We start from the raw sequence: 17,149 nt of genomic DNA, 5'->3' as shown, positions 1-17,149 counted from the left end.
TTTGCAATTTGCACTAATTGTTTTGAGAAATGTACTAACTGCTGTGCAAATGTTAATAGTGATGTGAGAAAAGCACCAAAGCGACTGAGAAAAACTGTAAAAGATATCTGCTTAACTTTATATTTGTTTGTTTGTCCATGTGGTTGTTTGGTTATTTGTTGGCTCTTTTATTGGTTTTGCCGTTCATTTGCTTGTTTGCACATTGGTTTGTTGGTAAATTTGAACATTTGGTCTTTTTTGCTTGTTATGTTATTATTACATGTTGGTTTGTTCTTCAGTTAGTTTGCTTTGTCCTTATTTCAGAGTTATTTGTTCTTTGTCCATTCATTTTGTAAGGGTACAAGTTATAATCTGTACTTTGTTGAGGTCTCTAATAAATAATTAATGTCAAACTAAGGTTGAGATATATAAATAACGCACACACACACACCCACAATCTCACACCTACTTTCAAAATTGTATCACGTAGACTGCAACAACAATAATTGAATTAAAATGTGAAATGAGACGGTGCACACCCATTGACGGTAATAGATTAGAGAGAGAGACTTCCCTGTTAATTATATATTCCGGCACACAACAGCCCCACAATTATAGGTAGACTGCAACAACAAATATTTTTTTTCTCTTTTTGAGAAAATATGAAAAGGTATCACGGCACACAACATAACACAATAGCCTAATAAATTGTAAAGGTCACCTTCTTACCTTTAAGAAACAACAAAATAGACCACAGTGGCAACTTCATAACACTCCAAGTCCAATGAGGGGTCAAAGAGGTGGTCCTCAAGTTAGTCTCGCAGGAGGGGCCCTCAGATTTTGAGTTACCCCGAGAAAATACAAGCATGTTTTTTCACATCCCATATGTGTCCCATTAATGAAATGGACAGTTGTGGAACTTTATTTTTGTGGGAAATCTTTTTGGGCTATTCTTTAGACCTACCATAATATCTGAAAAAGAGCCAAATTAGGCCAGTCTGGATAGGGGTGAAGTAACAAAAAAAGCCCATAATTTCATAATGCTCACTCAAATTTGCATTCAATTTGCTGTGGTTTGACCCAAGTAACTGTTCATCCAGATATTTAAAATGTAATTTCTCCAAAGAAATACTAGAATATAGTCCTGCAAACATGACTTTAGTGTAGGCGGAAATTGTTGTCCTAGCAGGGGGGGCCCTCATGTTTTGAGGTACTGCACCCCTACCCAAGTTAGAATAATACACAGCAATGTTTTTGTTTTTTTAATCTTCAGGGTCACCTATTCAATAAATGCATTGTTGTGGAACTTATTTTTGTGGGACATTTGTGAAATCGACTGAAGAAGTGATGCACCCCACGGAGCCAAAAAAGAACTTTCTGGGGTTGAAAGGGTTATTGCACAGTCTAGTTTTCCAAAGGAAGCTGATCCACTTATAGTTATGTGTGAGAGTAGTCAGGTACCTGGTGTACATGGATCACCTGAATTTATGTTGATAATTTGTTTTTATTATGTACTGTTGACCTCTAAACTAATCTCTAATGAATAGGCAGAAAGCATAAGCATTTTCTGATATAAAATGTAGTTAAGTATTAGAAGTAAAAGTAAAAGTATTTAAACAAAGTAAGCAATTACAATTTTTACATTTATTGTGGCTTCTTAAAAATAAAAGCATAATAGGTACAGGCGAACAACTTCAAACAACATTTAAATTAACCTTCTGTCATGAATGGTGACAAGCTCTCTCTCTATCTCCTAGTGTCTGCTTGTATTTTTGAAACTTTTGGAGTTTGTGGAGCTTTTGGAGTCTGTGGAGCTTCTAGACACACTGTGTTTTAATTCAACTTGGAGACAAAATCTGCGGTTTATCTGCGTGAGCTCGCTGGAGCTAAGAGCTGAAACCCAGTGTCTGGAGTGTACAACAGAAACCCGGAGACCAGAGTCTTGGTGTCGGACACGGTAAACAACGAGCCGCGGGTGTGTTTTAAGTCCACTTGGAGCTGAAATCCGTGGCTAACAGCTGAGTGGCTAACAGCTGGTGCCACTTAAAACAACTAGCTACAGCAAACAGGCATTACGTCACCAACTCAACTCAGTAAAAGTACACATTTTCTTTAGGAAATGTAGTGGAGTAAAAATAAAAGTTGTCAGAAATATAAATAATAAAGTAAAGTACAGATATGTGAAAATTCTACTTAAGTACAGAAACAAAGTGTCTGTACTTTGTTAGATTACAACACTGCAATAGGGTAATGAAAAAAAAATAAAAGAAAGAAGAAACCATCACCAAATGATGAAATTTCAATCTTTTCAACAAAAGAAAATGAATGAATTGCAACCAGCAAATCTACAAAGCTTCAAATGGATGCTCTTCAGGAGATTCCTGGCCATTTCAAAACAAAAAGAGGTGACCTTGGAAAATGTTATGTCTCACGAGTTGGCTTCCGTCCCACTCTCTCTCTTCTATGATGATGGAGTGATGAGGAAAACCAGAAAAGCTGACCTGGCAAAGAAACTGGAGTCTGTAGTGGAGGTGACACAAGAGCTGCCTGAGATCACAGCAAAATCAGCCTATATCATTTATGGCATGGCTCTGCTCCAAAGTCTTCCTGATTCAGCCTTTTCTGATTTTTATTTCTGATCCTCAAGATCGTGTCTCTTCTGAAGAAGCAAGAGATAAAATGTGTCGTTTATTGTCTTTGACAGATATGACAAACCACAGTCAATGAAGATCCTGGAGAGGCAAAGAAGAGGAGCAACTGATGGGCCCACACATGTGATTACAGTTAACGCAAATATTCAGAACTACAGAAGATACCTGAGGAGCAGTGGAAACAAAACGGCTCTGTGTATCTTTGTGAGCAGTTACATCATCTCTGAAGGCCCACAGAGGATCCAATCAGATGGTTTGCGATCAATTGAAGGAATTTTCAGAATCCAACAACATTCTAAACTCTCTTCATAAGGTTTTAGGAAGCAACACAGCACTGCCACTGCTGCCATAAACGTTTTAAATGATGTGTTTGAGGCACTGGACTCAAAAAGGTTTTGCGATGCCCTGTTCATTGACCTGTCCAAGGCATTTGACATAGTGGATCAGTCTCTTGCAAGATATTCTTATTCAAATGGAAGAAAAGGAAGCTTCTGATATCGACTACTTCTTTTACCTCTACTTGATTATGGTGATGTTGTGTAAATGTGTGCTTCAACCAGCTGCCTACAGTCCTTGACTCCGGTCTACCACTGTGCTCTGAGGTTTATCACTGGTTGTAGCCGCCTCATCCACCACTGCGAATTGCATGCTAAAGCTTCCATGCCCTCCCTGAATGTAAGACGCTACACACACTGGATGACTTTTTTTTTATTTGGGCACTTTTTTCAGAAAACTAAAAGAAAAGCCATTATGCCTTATTCATCATCCAATTACATTTTGTACCTGTCTGCTCCCCGCGTTCGGGCCGAAATGGGAAAAAAAAGCTTTCAGTTTCTCTGCCCCCTCTGCTGGAATACCCTCCGAACTGAACTAAAATTTTTATTTCACTGGGAGCTTTCCGCTCTGTCTTTTAAGATAGATAATTGTTACTGCAACCATAACTCGTGCATAAGACAGTTTGTGTTACCTAGTAAACTACACACTCCCCACTCCAAAGCAGGTGACTTTAACTTGCATTGTTAATTAAGTTTTTAGGTTTTAGCTCATAGTTAACAATAAAACATGTAAAATCTCAGCATTAATTGAAATATTTTGTTGGATATTTATTTATTTGACCTTAATGTCAATTTGAGGTAATGGATTGTTACTCCTTGGCTACTTTTAATGATGTCATCCACTCAGCTCAGCTACAACTTCTGGAGCAAATCCCCTATGAAACAGTGTGTGTGTGAGGAAGCACATATTTGGTAGTACAATTAGCCAGGGTGTTTTTCATATTATTGTGTGTATTTGTCACTAAAGAGTCCCGCTCCTCACTGCCGTCTGCTGCATGTTCTGCCGCAGAAGCTTGCAGGGTAACTAAAGGAGACAGCAGAAAACAATTTCAATGATGCGTCACTGCCTTATGACGTCATGGAACTACTGTAGGTATTTTGTTACTGTTCTGATTAACAGTCTTCTAGTGGCAGAAATGATATACTGTGCTTAAAGCATGACATACATGTGTCACCTATCTTGATCTCTTTATCCAGGATATACATTTCTTTATGTCTGTTATGTGTATATTTGTGTGTGTGTGTGTGTGTTTGTGTGTGTGAGCGAGAGAGAGAGAGACAGAGACAGAGAGAGAGAGAGAGAGCATGTTTACACTGTAGAGGTAATGAGGGTGAAGTGTGTTTGGAGCAACAGCTTCTTGTATATGAAGATTTGTCACGCAAGTGGAGAGTTTCCACTGTGGTTTCTGCTGTGTGTGTGTGTGTGAGTGAGTGAGCACAGTCCCTGATTACTTGGTTGATGACCTCACCTCTAGCTGTCATATTACACTATTGCACCCCTGATATGTGTGTGTGTGTGTGGTTCAACCACAACTGATAGAGCGTATTTGTTAGACAATTCACAGTCAATGAAACAACAACAACAACAACAACTCCACACTCTGCAGCTTCATGAACAATATGTGATGTCATGCTGTTGTTTCATGTTGTGTGTAATGGACCACAACACTAGTTCTGACCCATTTACTGACAATAGATTGTGTTGTTTATCATTGTGCAAAGGTCTGGAGCATCAAATCTGATTATATAACAACCAATTACAGTATCTCAACTGCTTTAAAGTTTGGTCATTCTCTTCTTACCTGCATTTTCATCCAGAGAACTGCTGTTCTCTGTGAACCTTAGAGGTGGTTGTGTGTGAAAATCACAGTAGATCAGTCATTTCTGAAATACTCAGACCAGCTTGTCTAAAACCAACAACCATGTTTAAAGTCTCTTAAATCATATTTCTCTCTCATGTTGTTTGGTGGTTTGAACTTCAGCAGGATGTCTTCACCATGTCAGGCCTAATGCATCACGTTACTGCAACATGATCGGCTGACTAGGAGTTGTAACAAGTGTACCTAATAAAGTGGCCAGTGAGTATTGTAAAATCCTGGAAAAAGCAACATTAGCTCATTCCTGAAGATTCAGATGGTGAACTGACCAGATACCAGACATGCCACAGCCATGTGTGTGTGTGTGTTATCAGCTGCGGCTGTAAATATGTCAAAAGTAGATTGTAGAGAGAGTAAATTGTGAGTAGAATGAGGAAAACTGTGTGAATGTGACCTTCACAGTACAACAACACAACTACACAGGAATAAACAGACAACCACAGGCCACAAGCTTTGTCCAGAACAGTGATCAAAAACTAAACCACCTCTGCAAACAACCAGAGCTAATGTGGTATTGTTTATGTAAATAAGATACAAAAATATTTTTTGTATTATTATATATTAAAGATGTTGAGGACAAAACACACACACAAGTTATAATATGTTCCTTGAAATACATAAAGATCTAGTCCTAGGAAAGTCTTTCACATTCTGCTTAACAGATCCATCCCCAAATCCTGCTCCCAGACCATTTGAAGATTATTTGTATAAAAAGTCATGATAAAGCTCTTCGTATTGTGGTTCAGACAGAGAATGGAGTCAATTTCAGAAATTCTGAAAATTGGCTCTGTAATAAGTGTCTGATCTGGTAGTTGGGGAATAAAGAGAGGGTTTATTAAGTCTGAAAATGTCTTGTGTCTATAACAGTGGTCAGGGAGCTGGCAACATACAACATAATAAGGAATATAGGAATGGAGAGACTGCTTAGAAGAAGCAAACTTCATTTGCTCCCCTGAGGTGTAGTCCCTGAAACAGTAGAGACGTTTCTGAATATTGCTTCCCCAATAATAATTAAGAATATGAATAAGACGATATGGTCAGATCAACGTTTTATGAGCAGAAATCAGATTCAGCAGCCACATGTGACTGTTCTAACAAAAGGCTAGAAAATATTAGTTTTGTTTCAGTGTCACTACAAATAACACACAGTTTCACACCCAGTGCGCCCCCCCACCCCCACCCTCACACATGGCTTGCATACCTGTTCAGCTGTATATGTATTTAATGATGGTGACATGGTGACATGGCAACCTCCAACATCAACATCAACAGGCTTCCCCAGAGGCCCAGAGGGAACGGTAGACCTCAGTCACCATGACATCATTGAAACACCATGAGGTTACAGTGAATATGGTCCTTTACAAACTGTCTGACACTTTTCGTCATTAGAGCAGCAGAGCTCTGCTGTTGCTCATGGGATGAAGCTGTAATGTAATGTCAAGATGAGGCATCATGACTCAGCATTTTACTGCATTCACTAAACAGTGAAAAATGGGGAACATTAAGTGTTTCTGCAGAAGGTTTTTCTGTGAGTCTGCAGAAATCAGAATTATCCTCCAATAATTTTTAAAACAGCAGAAAACAGATTTATATTTTCCTTTTTTCCTTTTTTTAAAATGATGATTGTGTTCAGTTTCATAATATGTATGAGATGTAAAATACCCAAGAAAACAGATGACAGAAACAGGAATTTCTTTTACACATTTCTTTTATTAAAAATATTATTATTAAATAAATAGCAAATAACAGAATAAATAACTAAATGACACATTTACAGTAGGCTATAGACATCGTCAGTTTCAAGCCTATATGAGTGACATCACTTTGTCCCCAGGCTTGTAAGTGCAGTGACAGTTCAAGTTTTCTTTAATTCAAGTTTCAATTCAGGAGTTCACGTCTTTCTTTCTTTCTTTCTTTTCAAGTGTTCCAGAAACCCCGTGTCGTGCTCTGTTCTCAGGTGCACCATTGGCAGGGTGAAGCCGGCGCATGGAACGCTTTTCCCGGCTGCGTTATGCATGGTCGCACCGCTCAGGGTCGACACCAGCTCGGTTCAGTTTTGATCCCTGGTGGTTTGCAGTTGAGACCATTCCCGGGACGTTCAGTTGTCGCTTCCCAACCTGTGGTAGACCAGCAGAGCCACCATATAGCTTTTCCCGGCGCTCTGCTCGAAGTGCCGGCTGCTCTCTACCTCCTGGCCGGACGTGGGGCAGGCAGTGCCGGGGATGGTGTGTTCGTCAGATGCCTCGGTTTGTGTGGTTGTCAGCAGCTCGGAGCTGACACTGGCTTGTGTAAGCTGCCTCGCCTGCTCTTCCGCGGACTGGAATGGGAAAACCGTCGCGTCGGCGCTGCTCAACGTCACGTCGGCGCACGGCTCCTCGGTGTAGATCTGCCACAGCACCACCAGGCACAGGATGACCAGCCAGCGCTTGGCCTGGCTCTTCTCCGGTGGGGGCAGATGCATGCGGACTTTGGCGGGGTACATGACCCTGGTACAGCGCTTTTTCGGCCGGATGGGCACGTAGGAGCGCATGGCGGTGGCCTGAGCCGGGATCCGCTCAAATGTGAAGACCTCCGGCTCCGTGCTGCGCGTGGCCATCCGGGAGAAGGCGAATCTCTCTTGTTGCACCGTCGTGGTGACGCTGTTGGAGCGTGTGTACATTTTCTCGCGCTTGAGTGTGGCTCTCTCTTAAGTTAGTCTCTTTGTGTGTTCTCCTGTGTAGAGCTGTGAGAGTCAGATATGAGGGAAACGACTGCGAACTCAGATTTTATATCTTCGACTCCAGGTTGTGTGTGTGTTCCCTTTGTTTCTTTTACTTTAGAAACGCCCTTTCAGAGCAGACCACTCCCTAAAGCTCAACCGCCGCCGCACCTTATTGCTCATAGTTCTTGATGGATGGTTGGTGATCAGGCTGCTGTAGAGAAGCTGAATCACCAGACCTTTGATGAAGTCATGACCATGAATAACCAAGAAAATCAGCCAGAGGTTCAATCTCTGAAACATAAAAAATACAATTCTCTCCTCATGTAAAAGTTTAATTTACTCACAAAATTAACCTGACCAAAAATATGGTCAGGAATTACTTTTCAACACTTAAGTAACATTTAAAGAATATGTTAAGTAAAATGTATATTATATGTATATATATAAATATGCATATATATACTGTGTGTGTGTTGATAGTGTCACCTTCACATGATGTTCACATGGAACAGCTCAGTTTACTGTCAACAGCACAGTCTGAACATGTTCAAGTATGGAAGATCACAAGAAAAAATACAAGGAAAAATAGTTTAATTAATTGTATAATAAAAAAAAACCAACCCAATGATAAATTGATTATCTGTTTTATTTGAGTACTGCACTGTTGACATAAACATAATAAACAAACACGGTCTCTTCAATTTAATTGTACCTAGTATTATGATAATAAAGATATTTTGAAATGAATTAAAAAAAGTTGTTGAACTTAGAAAACAGATGTACAAAAAAATGGTGAATAATTGAATTCACCAGTCAAGAATCCAGATTTTAATCAGACAGTATCAAAAGGCTGATTTTCTTTCCAACATGCATGTCAATTTCCTCGCTGCTTTTCCCTTTTTGTAAATTGTTGTGCTGAGTCATTTAACCATGAGTTCAGCCTTTCTCTTAAAAATGAATACATCAATGGATTCTTACAGGGGGATGTTTGCTTTTTCATTTAGATGTTGTAAAACTGCAGAAACAGACTCGGTGGGGACTTTGTCTGTGTCCTCACTCTGAAATCACAGGATGTGTTATGAAATGTTGAACTCTGACAGGAAACCTTTTAACACAAATGAATCTCTCTCAATTGCTTGTCTGATGTTTGTGCATGAAAAGCTCTCTGTCCTCAGGTAAACACTGACACATCTAATGTATATTATATATTATTATAACATATTATATGTTATAGATGACATAACATATCTCTCCTGTCTCAAACACAGTTGAATTGTGTTTATTTTTTGACTCTGTTTTAGATTATTTTACCCCTTTTTTACATTTCTTTGCAGCATTAGCAGTTGATATAAGAGTTGCCTTCTCTCTCTGACCTGTCCTATCATTGGTCAAAGTCTTGAGGAGATGCAGATGTCTAGTTCACTCTCGGATCAGATTTTGAAAATTCTCTATCCACAGTCCCACACAATCGACAATCAATACAGGGTGGATACAGCTGCTGACAGGGAAAGGTGGAGGCACCAAGGCATTGAGACCTTCAAACAGTCAACAGCAGCAAAAAACTTCTACCTCTCACCTCAACACTGGACAAAACTCCCTGCGATATCTGTGGAAGAATGTGTGCCCCAGGGACAGGGCTACATAGGGACCCATGTTAAAAGGAAATGACTGCCTATCTACTCATCCGTCAGATTGACAGGAGATCCACTCCAATTTGGGGCAACGGTAGCTTTGTGATAGAGCGAGTCGCCTTTCAACTCGAGGGCCGTGGTTTTGATACCCATTTATGTGTGAATGGGTATGAAAGATGAGTGATAGAAAATGGGCTGCACATAGATGTGCTGTATGAAAGTGTAAGTGAATGGCCATCGACTAGAAAAGCACTATATAAATATAGACCATTTACTATCAATTCAATTGAATTTTATTTGCATAGAGCCAAATCATAACATACATTATTTCAAGGCACTGTACAGAGAGCACCCAACAATTCACACAATGAGCAAACACTAGGCATCAGTGAAGAGAAAACAGGAAGAAATCTCTGACAGAACCAGACTCAAAGATGTGCAGCCTCGTCCAGCCTGCCTCGACCGATTGGGGTGAAAGGAAACATGGGGGACAGAGGAGAGGTGTGGGACAGAAGGGGGGAGTGAAAGGACAAGAGGGAGATGAGGTAGAGACAGAAGAGCAAGAGAGACCAGGAGCAGATACACAACAATTGTTGTATATGTAACAACAATATGTTGTATATGTTATAAGTTTATACAGGACAGTTTTGAATCAGTGATGATGTGTTGATAGAATTACAATATCAATTATATAAGCAGCAGCAGAAATTGTTGATAAAAAATATATCAACTATATATCAACTAAGATATCAACTTTAAAAATAACTAGTACCGCACTGAACGGGTTCGAGCCGACCCGCGTGCCTCGAGCTCTTACCCGTTCATTCACCGCACGCGGTACTAGTTATTTTCAGTACTAGTTATTTTCAGCAGCGTCCCCGCGCATGTCGTTCCAAATTTCGGGGGGATCGGGCAATGTATGGCAAAGTTATAGGGCACTTCCTGTTTAAAATGGCAGACTTCCTGTTTGATCAAATGCGTGTAAGACAAGGGAACTGTTCAGGGAAGTTCCCTTGTCTTACATATCAAGTTTTGTGCAGATCGGACAATCTTAGAGTTTACTTCCTGTTTCAGGCATTCCACTTCCTGTTGGGAGGTCATCTTTTGCAGACATGCTCAGGACAGGTCCCTGGTGTCACATATAAGGTTTTGTGCAGATCGGACAACGTATGGCAAAGTTAGAGGGCACTTCCTGTTTAAAATGGCTGACTTCCTGTTCGGTCAACGGCATCTCCATAAACATATTCAGGGAAGGTCCCGTAACTCACATATCTAGTTTTGTGTCAATCAGACAATGTAAGACTTTACTTCCTGTTTTGGGCGTTCGACTCCTGTAGGGAGTTGACCTTTTACGGACATGTTGGGGAAGGGTCTGGGGTCCCACATACTAAGTTTCAAGTGGATACAACAATCCCTGTTGAAGCATTATCAAAAACTATAAATGTAATTCTGTCCGCTGTCACCAGGTGGCGCTGTATTTGAAATTTAATATTTTCATATAGACGTGTTCAGGGTCAGACTATCATCAATCCTAGCAAGTTTGGTTCAGATGGGACCAGGATTCGCAAAGTTGTAACGTTTGTTTTTTTAGAATTTTCTACCACCACCAGGAGGCGCTGTTTTCAAAATGTACCGTTTCAGCAACATAGTCATCTTCAGCAACTAACCATCATCAACTATAGCAAGTTTGGTTGGGATCAGACCTTCCATCGCAAAGTTATAAGAGTTTAATTGTCTTTTGTAAAAAATCGAAATTATCTCCAAATTTGGCGCCTCCTATCTCGTACGCCATACAACATTTTAAAAAGCTTTTGATAACTTTTGATGCTCAACTTGTCCACAGTCATCTCACCAAGTTTGAAGGTGATCGCACAAAAGCTCTAGGACGAGTTAATTGAAATACCAGCTGTCATATTGTCTGATGTCACCAGGGGGCGCTGTTTTCGAAATTGAATATTTTCATATAGACGTCTTTAGGGCCGGACTATCATCAATCCTAGCAAGTTTGGTTCAGATCGGACCAGGATTCGCGAAGTTGTAGCAGTTTGTTTTGAATTGTTTCCATGGCAACACCGTTAAACGATTTGTCGTCATATTCATCACGCATCATGTACCATGTGTTTAGACTGTTTTGACCAATTTTGAGTGTGGTACGATGATCTGTGTAAAAGTTATTCCCAAAATCGTAAAAAAACATTTTTTTTGTGTATTTTCTTTCACCACAAGGAGGCTCTTTTTTTTAAACTCGACCATTTTTGCATAGACGTCTTCAGCCATGGTCCATCATCAATCATAGCAAGTTTGGTCTGGGTCGGACCTTCCATCGCAAAGTTATAAGAGATTTGTTTTTCTGATGCGAAACATCAGAATCATCGCGAACTTTGCCGCCCCCTATCTCGTGCGCCGTGCTATCAAACTTTTGATAACTCATGCTCCTCAACTGGTCCACAGCGAACTCACCGAGTTTGAAGGTGATCGCACGAAAACTCTAGGACAAGTTAGTTCAAATACCATTGGTGCGAATTTGCCAAAGTCTCCCAAAAATGGCCGATCAACCCAAGATGGTGTACTTCCTGTAGGATTCACGGGAAAGTCGCCATCGACTTTTTTGACCGTCCCCACCTAATGAACGTGTGTACCAAGTTTCGTTCACGTACGTTAAACCCGACATGAGTTGACCTAATAGAAGTTTTTTGCGTGACGTTTTAGCCCCTCCCACTTCCAATTTTCCACGCATTTTCGCCAAACGACTTTTAGACGTTAATTTTCACCAGGATTGATGCAACCTTGTTGCTCGAACCCTAATTATAGCATAATAATAATGCTGATGATATGTATGATAATAATAATCCTGCATCCTGCAAGATGAGGACACACAGAGAGAGAGGGGGAGAGAGAGAAGGAAGGAAAGACACAAAGTAGGGAGAAAGAGAACAAGGTTAACTAGTACTGCAAGCTACTAGTTAATTTCAGTACTAGTTCTTTTCAGCACCACCCCTGCGCTTATCGGGTTGTGGAGCCACCGCAACGTGTGCAACAACAGCATCAGAATGGGTTCCTGGTCTCCCGTTCCAAGTTTTGAGCAGATCAGTCAATGTCCAGCAAAGTTAGAGGGAACTTCCTGTTTAAAATGGCCGACTTCCTGTTGGGTCATGGTCATGGTTGTAAACATAGATATATATAAAGGGTAGATGTCTTACAGCGGAGTGTCGAACGTTCACACAGGGCGGCCACAGTCAACTCGCTCACCCATAACATGTGTTGTAGTGGTACATGGACTTTTTAAATAACCATAACTTGCTCAATATTGCTACTGATTTTCAAGCAGTTTGGTTTGTTATAAACATCAGAGATGTAGTTATTGCATTTATGAATAATTATAATTATATTATATATATTATATATTATATATATATATATAATATAATATATATTATATTATAACTATGGGCTTCAAATACCATTAAACAGAACAGAAAGGTGCAATGAATACATACACACACACAAGGTATGGGTGAGCGAGCTGACTGTGGCAAGATGGCCACCCTCTGCGGTCTATCGACACTCCACCGTCAGACATCTAGCCTTTATATATATATCTATGGTTGTAAATGTGTTCAGGGAAGTTTGCATGTCTCACGTATCAAGTTTCGTGCAGATCGGTCAATGTACAGTAAAGTACTTCCTGTTTCGGGCGTTCCACTTCCTGTTGGGAGGTCGTCTTTTGCAGACTTTTGTTCAGGGCGGGTCTGTGGTCTCACATATCAAGTTTTAGGTAGATCCAACAATCCCTATTAGAGCAGCATGAAAAAGTCATAGATGTCATTCATATAGACATCTTCAGGGCTGGACTATCATCAATCCTACCCAAATTGGTTCAGATCAGACCAGGATTCCCAAAATCGTAGAGACACCTTTTCTTTGTTTATTTTCTATCACCAGCAGGAGGTAATGTTTTCAAACAAGACGTCTTCAGCATTGGCCCATCATCGATCATCGCAAATTTGGTTCTGATTGGACCTTCCATCGCAAAAAGTTATAAGAGTTTTGTGTGTGCAAAACTGTTGCAAAAAATTGAGAATTTTTGCCCCCATTATTTGCCACCCCCTATCTTACACCATGTGACAAAAAAACGTTCAACAGTGTAACCTCCTCAACTTGTCCACAGCGACCTCACCAAGTTTGAAGGTGAGCACACAAAAACTCCAGGAAAAGTTTGCTCAAATACCAGTGGCGCAAAATCGCCTTCGATTTGGCATTCAATCCAAAATGGTGGACTTCCTTACAGTAAAGCCCTCATCAACTTTTTGGACTGTCCTGACATGATTTCAAGATTTCTGTCTTGCATTAAAACAGGCAAACAAACAAATGCTGATTCTGACTCGGATACAAATATGATGAGTTTTAAGTTTGAGTTCAAAATGGAAACAAAAAAGCAGAAAAAGCTGTCACTCAATCAGTGATGACCAAACAATGTTTAATGTTCAATGACTCAACCCAAACACATAACAGCAAACAATAATAAATATCCCATAATGTCATAACTGAGCCTAAATATCCCCCATTGTCATGTGTGTGTGTCAGCTCATTTGTTCCCTTTTTCATTTGCACAACTTCCTGTTTGGACACATAGTGATTAAAAAGAAAATCTAAAGTTCTCCATTTTATTTCAAGTGAAATATCAATATTTTCTAACACAACCTGAAACCACCTCCAATATGCATTTTTAATGAAAGAAATGTGACTAATTGTTTATTTCAGTAAATAGACATTATCAGTTAATATGACTGCAATTATCAATAAACAATTCTTTGGAATCTGTGCAGAGTCTAGATCCGCAAACTTCTGCGCTTCAACACGTGATACACACTCCCATTCTGTGTCGGGGCAGAAGTGATTTAAATTATAACCTACATTTGTTATTGATCAGTTATTCCGTAATAATATCTAATCATAATATCAATCCATTGATCTGAGAGAGAACAAGACTCATGCACTTCTTCTAAACTATGCATCAGGGAGGTCATGACAACTTTGTCTATTTCGCAGCTCTTTCACTGGAATTTTCCCTTCCGTGAGGATCCCCACATCTGTCCCACAGGTGAACATGTTTACACTGGTTAAAATGATTCCAAATAACTTGTTTTACTTCCAGGCAACAGTTAATCCTGAACTCACATTTCCCCCAGAGAGTTTGTGACACCTGAGAAGAAAGAATGCTTTGTGTTGAGCAGGGTTGACTAAAAATAGGATCTGAGTGGATGCTATTATTAGCTAAATAAATGTGAGAATTTATATGAGACTGTTAGTGTCTCATTATTTTAAGGACATATGAGACATTTGATTCTATTACTCCTGAATTTCCTCAAAGAGTATCTTTATTGGGAGGAAGATTCTTCTCCCAAATGTATATATAATTTAGAGTAGAGTGTTGGACGAGATAACTTGGCTGCTTGGATTATACTTGATTGTATTCTTCACAAACTTCATTAGCAAACAGATCCCGATCATAGTGACTGAGAACGAAACTGCTCATTCTTTATATTGAGTGTCACAGTGCTGCACAGTCTCTACAGGTTTCGGTCCCAACACAGCAGAGTTTCTGAGGCCTCTGTGAGCTTAAAATAGCAGGAACATACCTGTGCTTGTTTTGTTGTGCTGTGAGCTTCAGCAGGAAGAATGTGAAGCATCCAGACCTGCTCACGTCAGTACCATGACATCACACACTTCACTGCAGTAGGAACCTTGAGTGACAGTCCTGAAAGAAGTGGAGAGTACCTTCCTTACACACACACACACACACATACCTATGAAAATAAAATAAAGTGCCAATCCAGTCCCCAGGATCACATTTCTGCACACCACAGGTACATATGACTTATTTTAACAGACGTGCATATCAACAAGACTGTCCTCCAACGAAATTACACTATGGGTCGTGTGGAGGAATTACGACCCATAGGTACGTAATTCCATAATTGTGCTGCCCACTCTTCCTGCTCCCAGCCTTGTGTGTGTGTGGTGTGTAAAAAGGATGGGTTAAATGCAGTAATTGGTGTGTGTGCAAAAATTAATTCTAATTCTACCTTGGATGTGTCGTCATCAAGTAGCTTCGATGAGGTTTCCACCACTGACACTGACACCGAATGGAAGAGGGATCTTTTTGATCAAGCCTGTTTTCCACATCACTATGATGTCCCGCATGTGTTTCAACAATGTTTTGTTTAAATGTAATTGATCTCGGAAGTTCGAACCAGTCAATATCTTTCTAACTTTACTTAACTTTGGTAATAATGACACCTTGCAATGCAATATTTTGAGAATATCTTTGGAATGATATCAATATCATTTAATAGTATTGTGTACACGTTATACCTATTTCACCAGCAGGAAATACTACTTTGTGCCCACAAATTAGAGTTTTTCCACCGTGTCATGTCTAGGGATCTGTACAGGACAGTACACAGTGTTTCTGGTATAAGAGTGGCTCCCTAATCGCGCTTTCTGATATTAGTAAACCTTTTCTGTCAGAGATAATTCAAAGTATTGGTGGTGTTGGGAGACATGAGTGAGATAAGTAGACATGCAGACTGCATTGTGCTACATTGTTCTTTTCATTCAGGCACCTCATTGTCCCTCAGGTGAAAAGGCAGGATGATAATGTTAGTTATGGGTTGTAGTTATAATCTACACAGCAGTTACATACGTAGATGCAGAGAGTTGCAGACAAAGCAAAACACATCGTGCTCACCTACAGTCTCTCTTGTGTGTTGAACCGCCCCCTGCTGGCCACAGGTATTAACAACTGAGATACAACAGTATCCATGTAAACAGATTGGAGCAGCCACGTTGTCATTTATCTCAGGGTCATGTGGTGTGAGTGACCCATGCTGCTGTTTTTTATTGTCAACAAGAGTTTTAACATGATTATAAAAAACATTCTTATGATATAAATCAATACATCATTTTATCTATTTTTAAGAAAAATCCTATAAAATCCTACAACAGTGGTGTGTGATTTGCAGGAGATCGGCAACGTAGCTGTCACACCCGTTACACACACATGCAGTGTGGTGCAACCATGTCCTTGCAACACAACTTTAAAAGAAAAGTTTCTTCTTGATCTCTCTTACACATTTCCTACCACAAACTCCTCCTTAACTGGTTAGAATTCTGACTCAAATACTTGTGAACAATGTCACTTTAGAAATGTTGATAAGTCACAAATGAAACTTTTTCCCAAAGTGTTACAGATATTTCATTCTGTACAGAAAGTGTTGATAGAATCAGAAAAGTTTAAAACCTCAAGAGTGTAAATACTGTATTTGTTTAGGGTAAAGGTGGATTTACGTACATGTTGCATTATTTCTCAGGAACCTAATAATCAGGAGAGTATGTGCTTCTTTAAACATTAGTACGTGCTTATATCATTAGTTTCTGTTGGTAATCTGCCAAGATAAAATAGTTAAGATGAAAATTAAACGGAACTACATGTCTGATGAAAACTTTGGATATTGTACAACATCTCTTTGTTCACAGTTGTTGCATTTTTTAGGTTTCGTGTTTTGAACAACAATTACAGTATGAGTGGGTGTTACACACAAGTACCTACTAAGTCTCACTATGACACACTACTAACTATTACCTCAGGGTTTCCAGCTTCAACACAGGATTCCTCAGATTTTACAGTGTCACTGATACTTTCATATGTCTGCAGAGCAACAACGTAAGTGATGCAGAATTATGCACACAACCTTTTTTTCCACTGGTACATTTGACTTTTGTTTGCAGTGTGAATGGAATGACTCTGCAGTAGATGCAGTGAACATGACACCCAGGTGAATGTGACAATTTTCTTTTCTGACATTTTAGGTGCAGATTCTTCAGTTGACAGTCATTGAAGTTTGAAAGGGCTGACGTTAAAATTCTAAAGTGTAACCACAGAAACATTGTGACTGATGTCAATGATGCTTTC

At 39.7% G+C, this 17,149-nt stretch overlaps 1 protein-coding gene across 1 annotated transcript; it reads right to left on the bottom strand.

The window, feature by feature from the left end:
• Window positions 1-6,738: 6,738 nt before the first annotated feature.
• Window positions 6,739-7,775, bottom strand: ier3 (immediate early response 3). Its single transcript, XM_044026609.1, has one exon. It carries the CDS (start codon window positions 7,499-7,501, stop codon window positions 6,941-6,943), a length of 561 nt encoding a protein of 186 aa, XP_043882544.1. The 5' UTR covers window positions 7,502-7,775; the 3' UTR covers window positions 6,739-6,940.
• Window positions 7,776-17,149: the final 9,374 nt, after the last annotated feature.

Source organism: Solea senegalensis, linkage group LG5 (assembly GCF_019176455.1).
Source record: "Solea senegalensis isolate Sse05_10M linkage group LG5, IFAPA_SoseM_1, whole genome shotgun sequence".
Taxonomy (NCBI): Eukaryota; Metazoa; Chordata; class Actinopteri; order Pleuronectiformes; family Soleidae; genus Solea; species Solea senegalensis.
The sequence above is the reverse complement of the archived record's forward strand: the minus strand, read 5'-3'. Positions and strand labels throughout refer to the sequence as shown.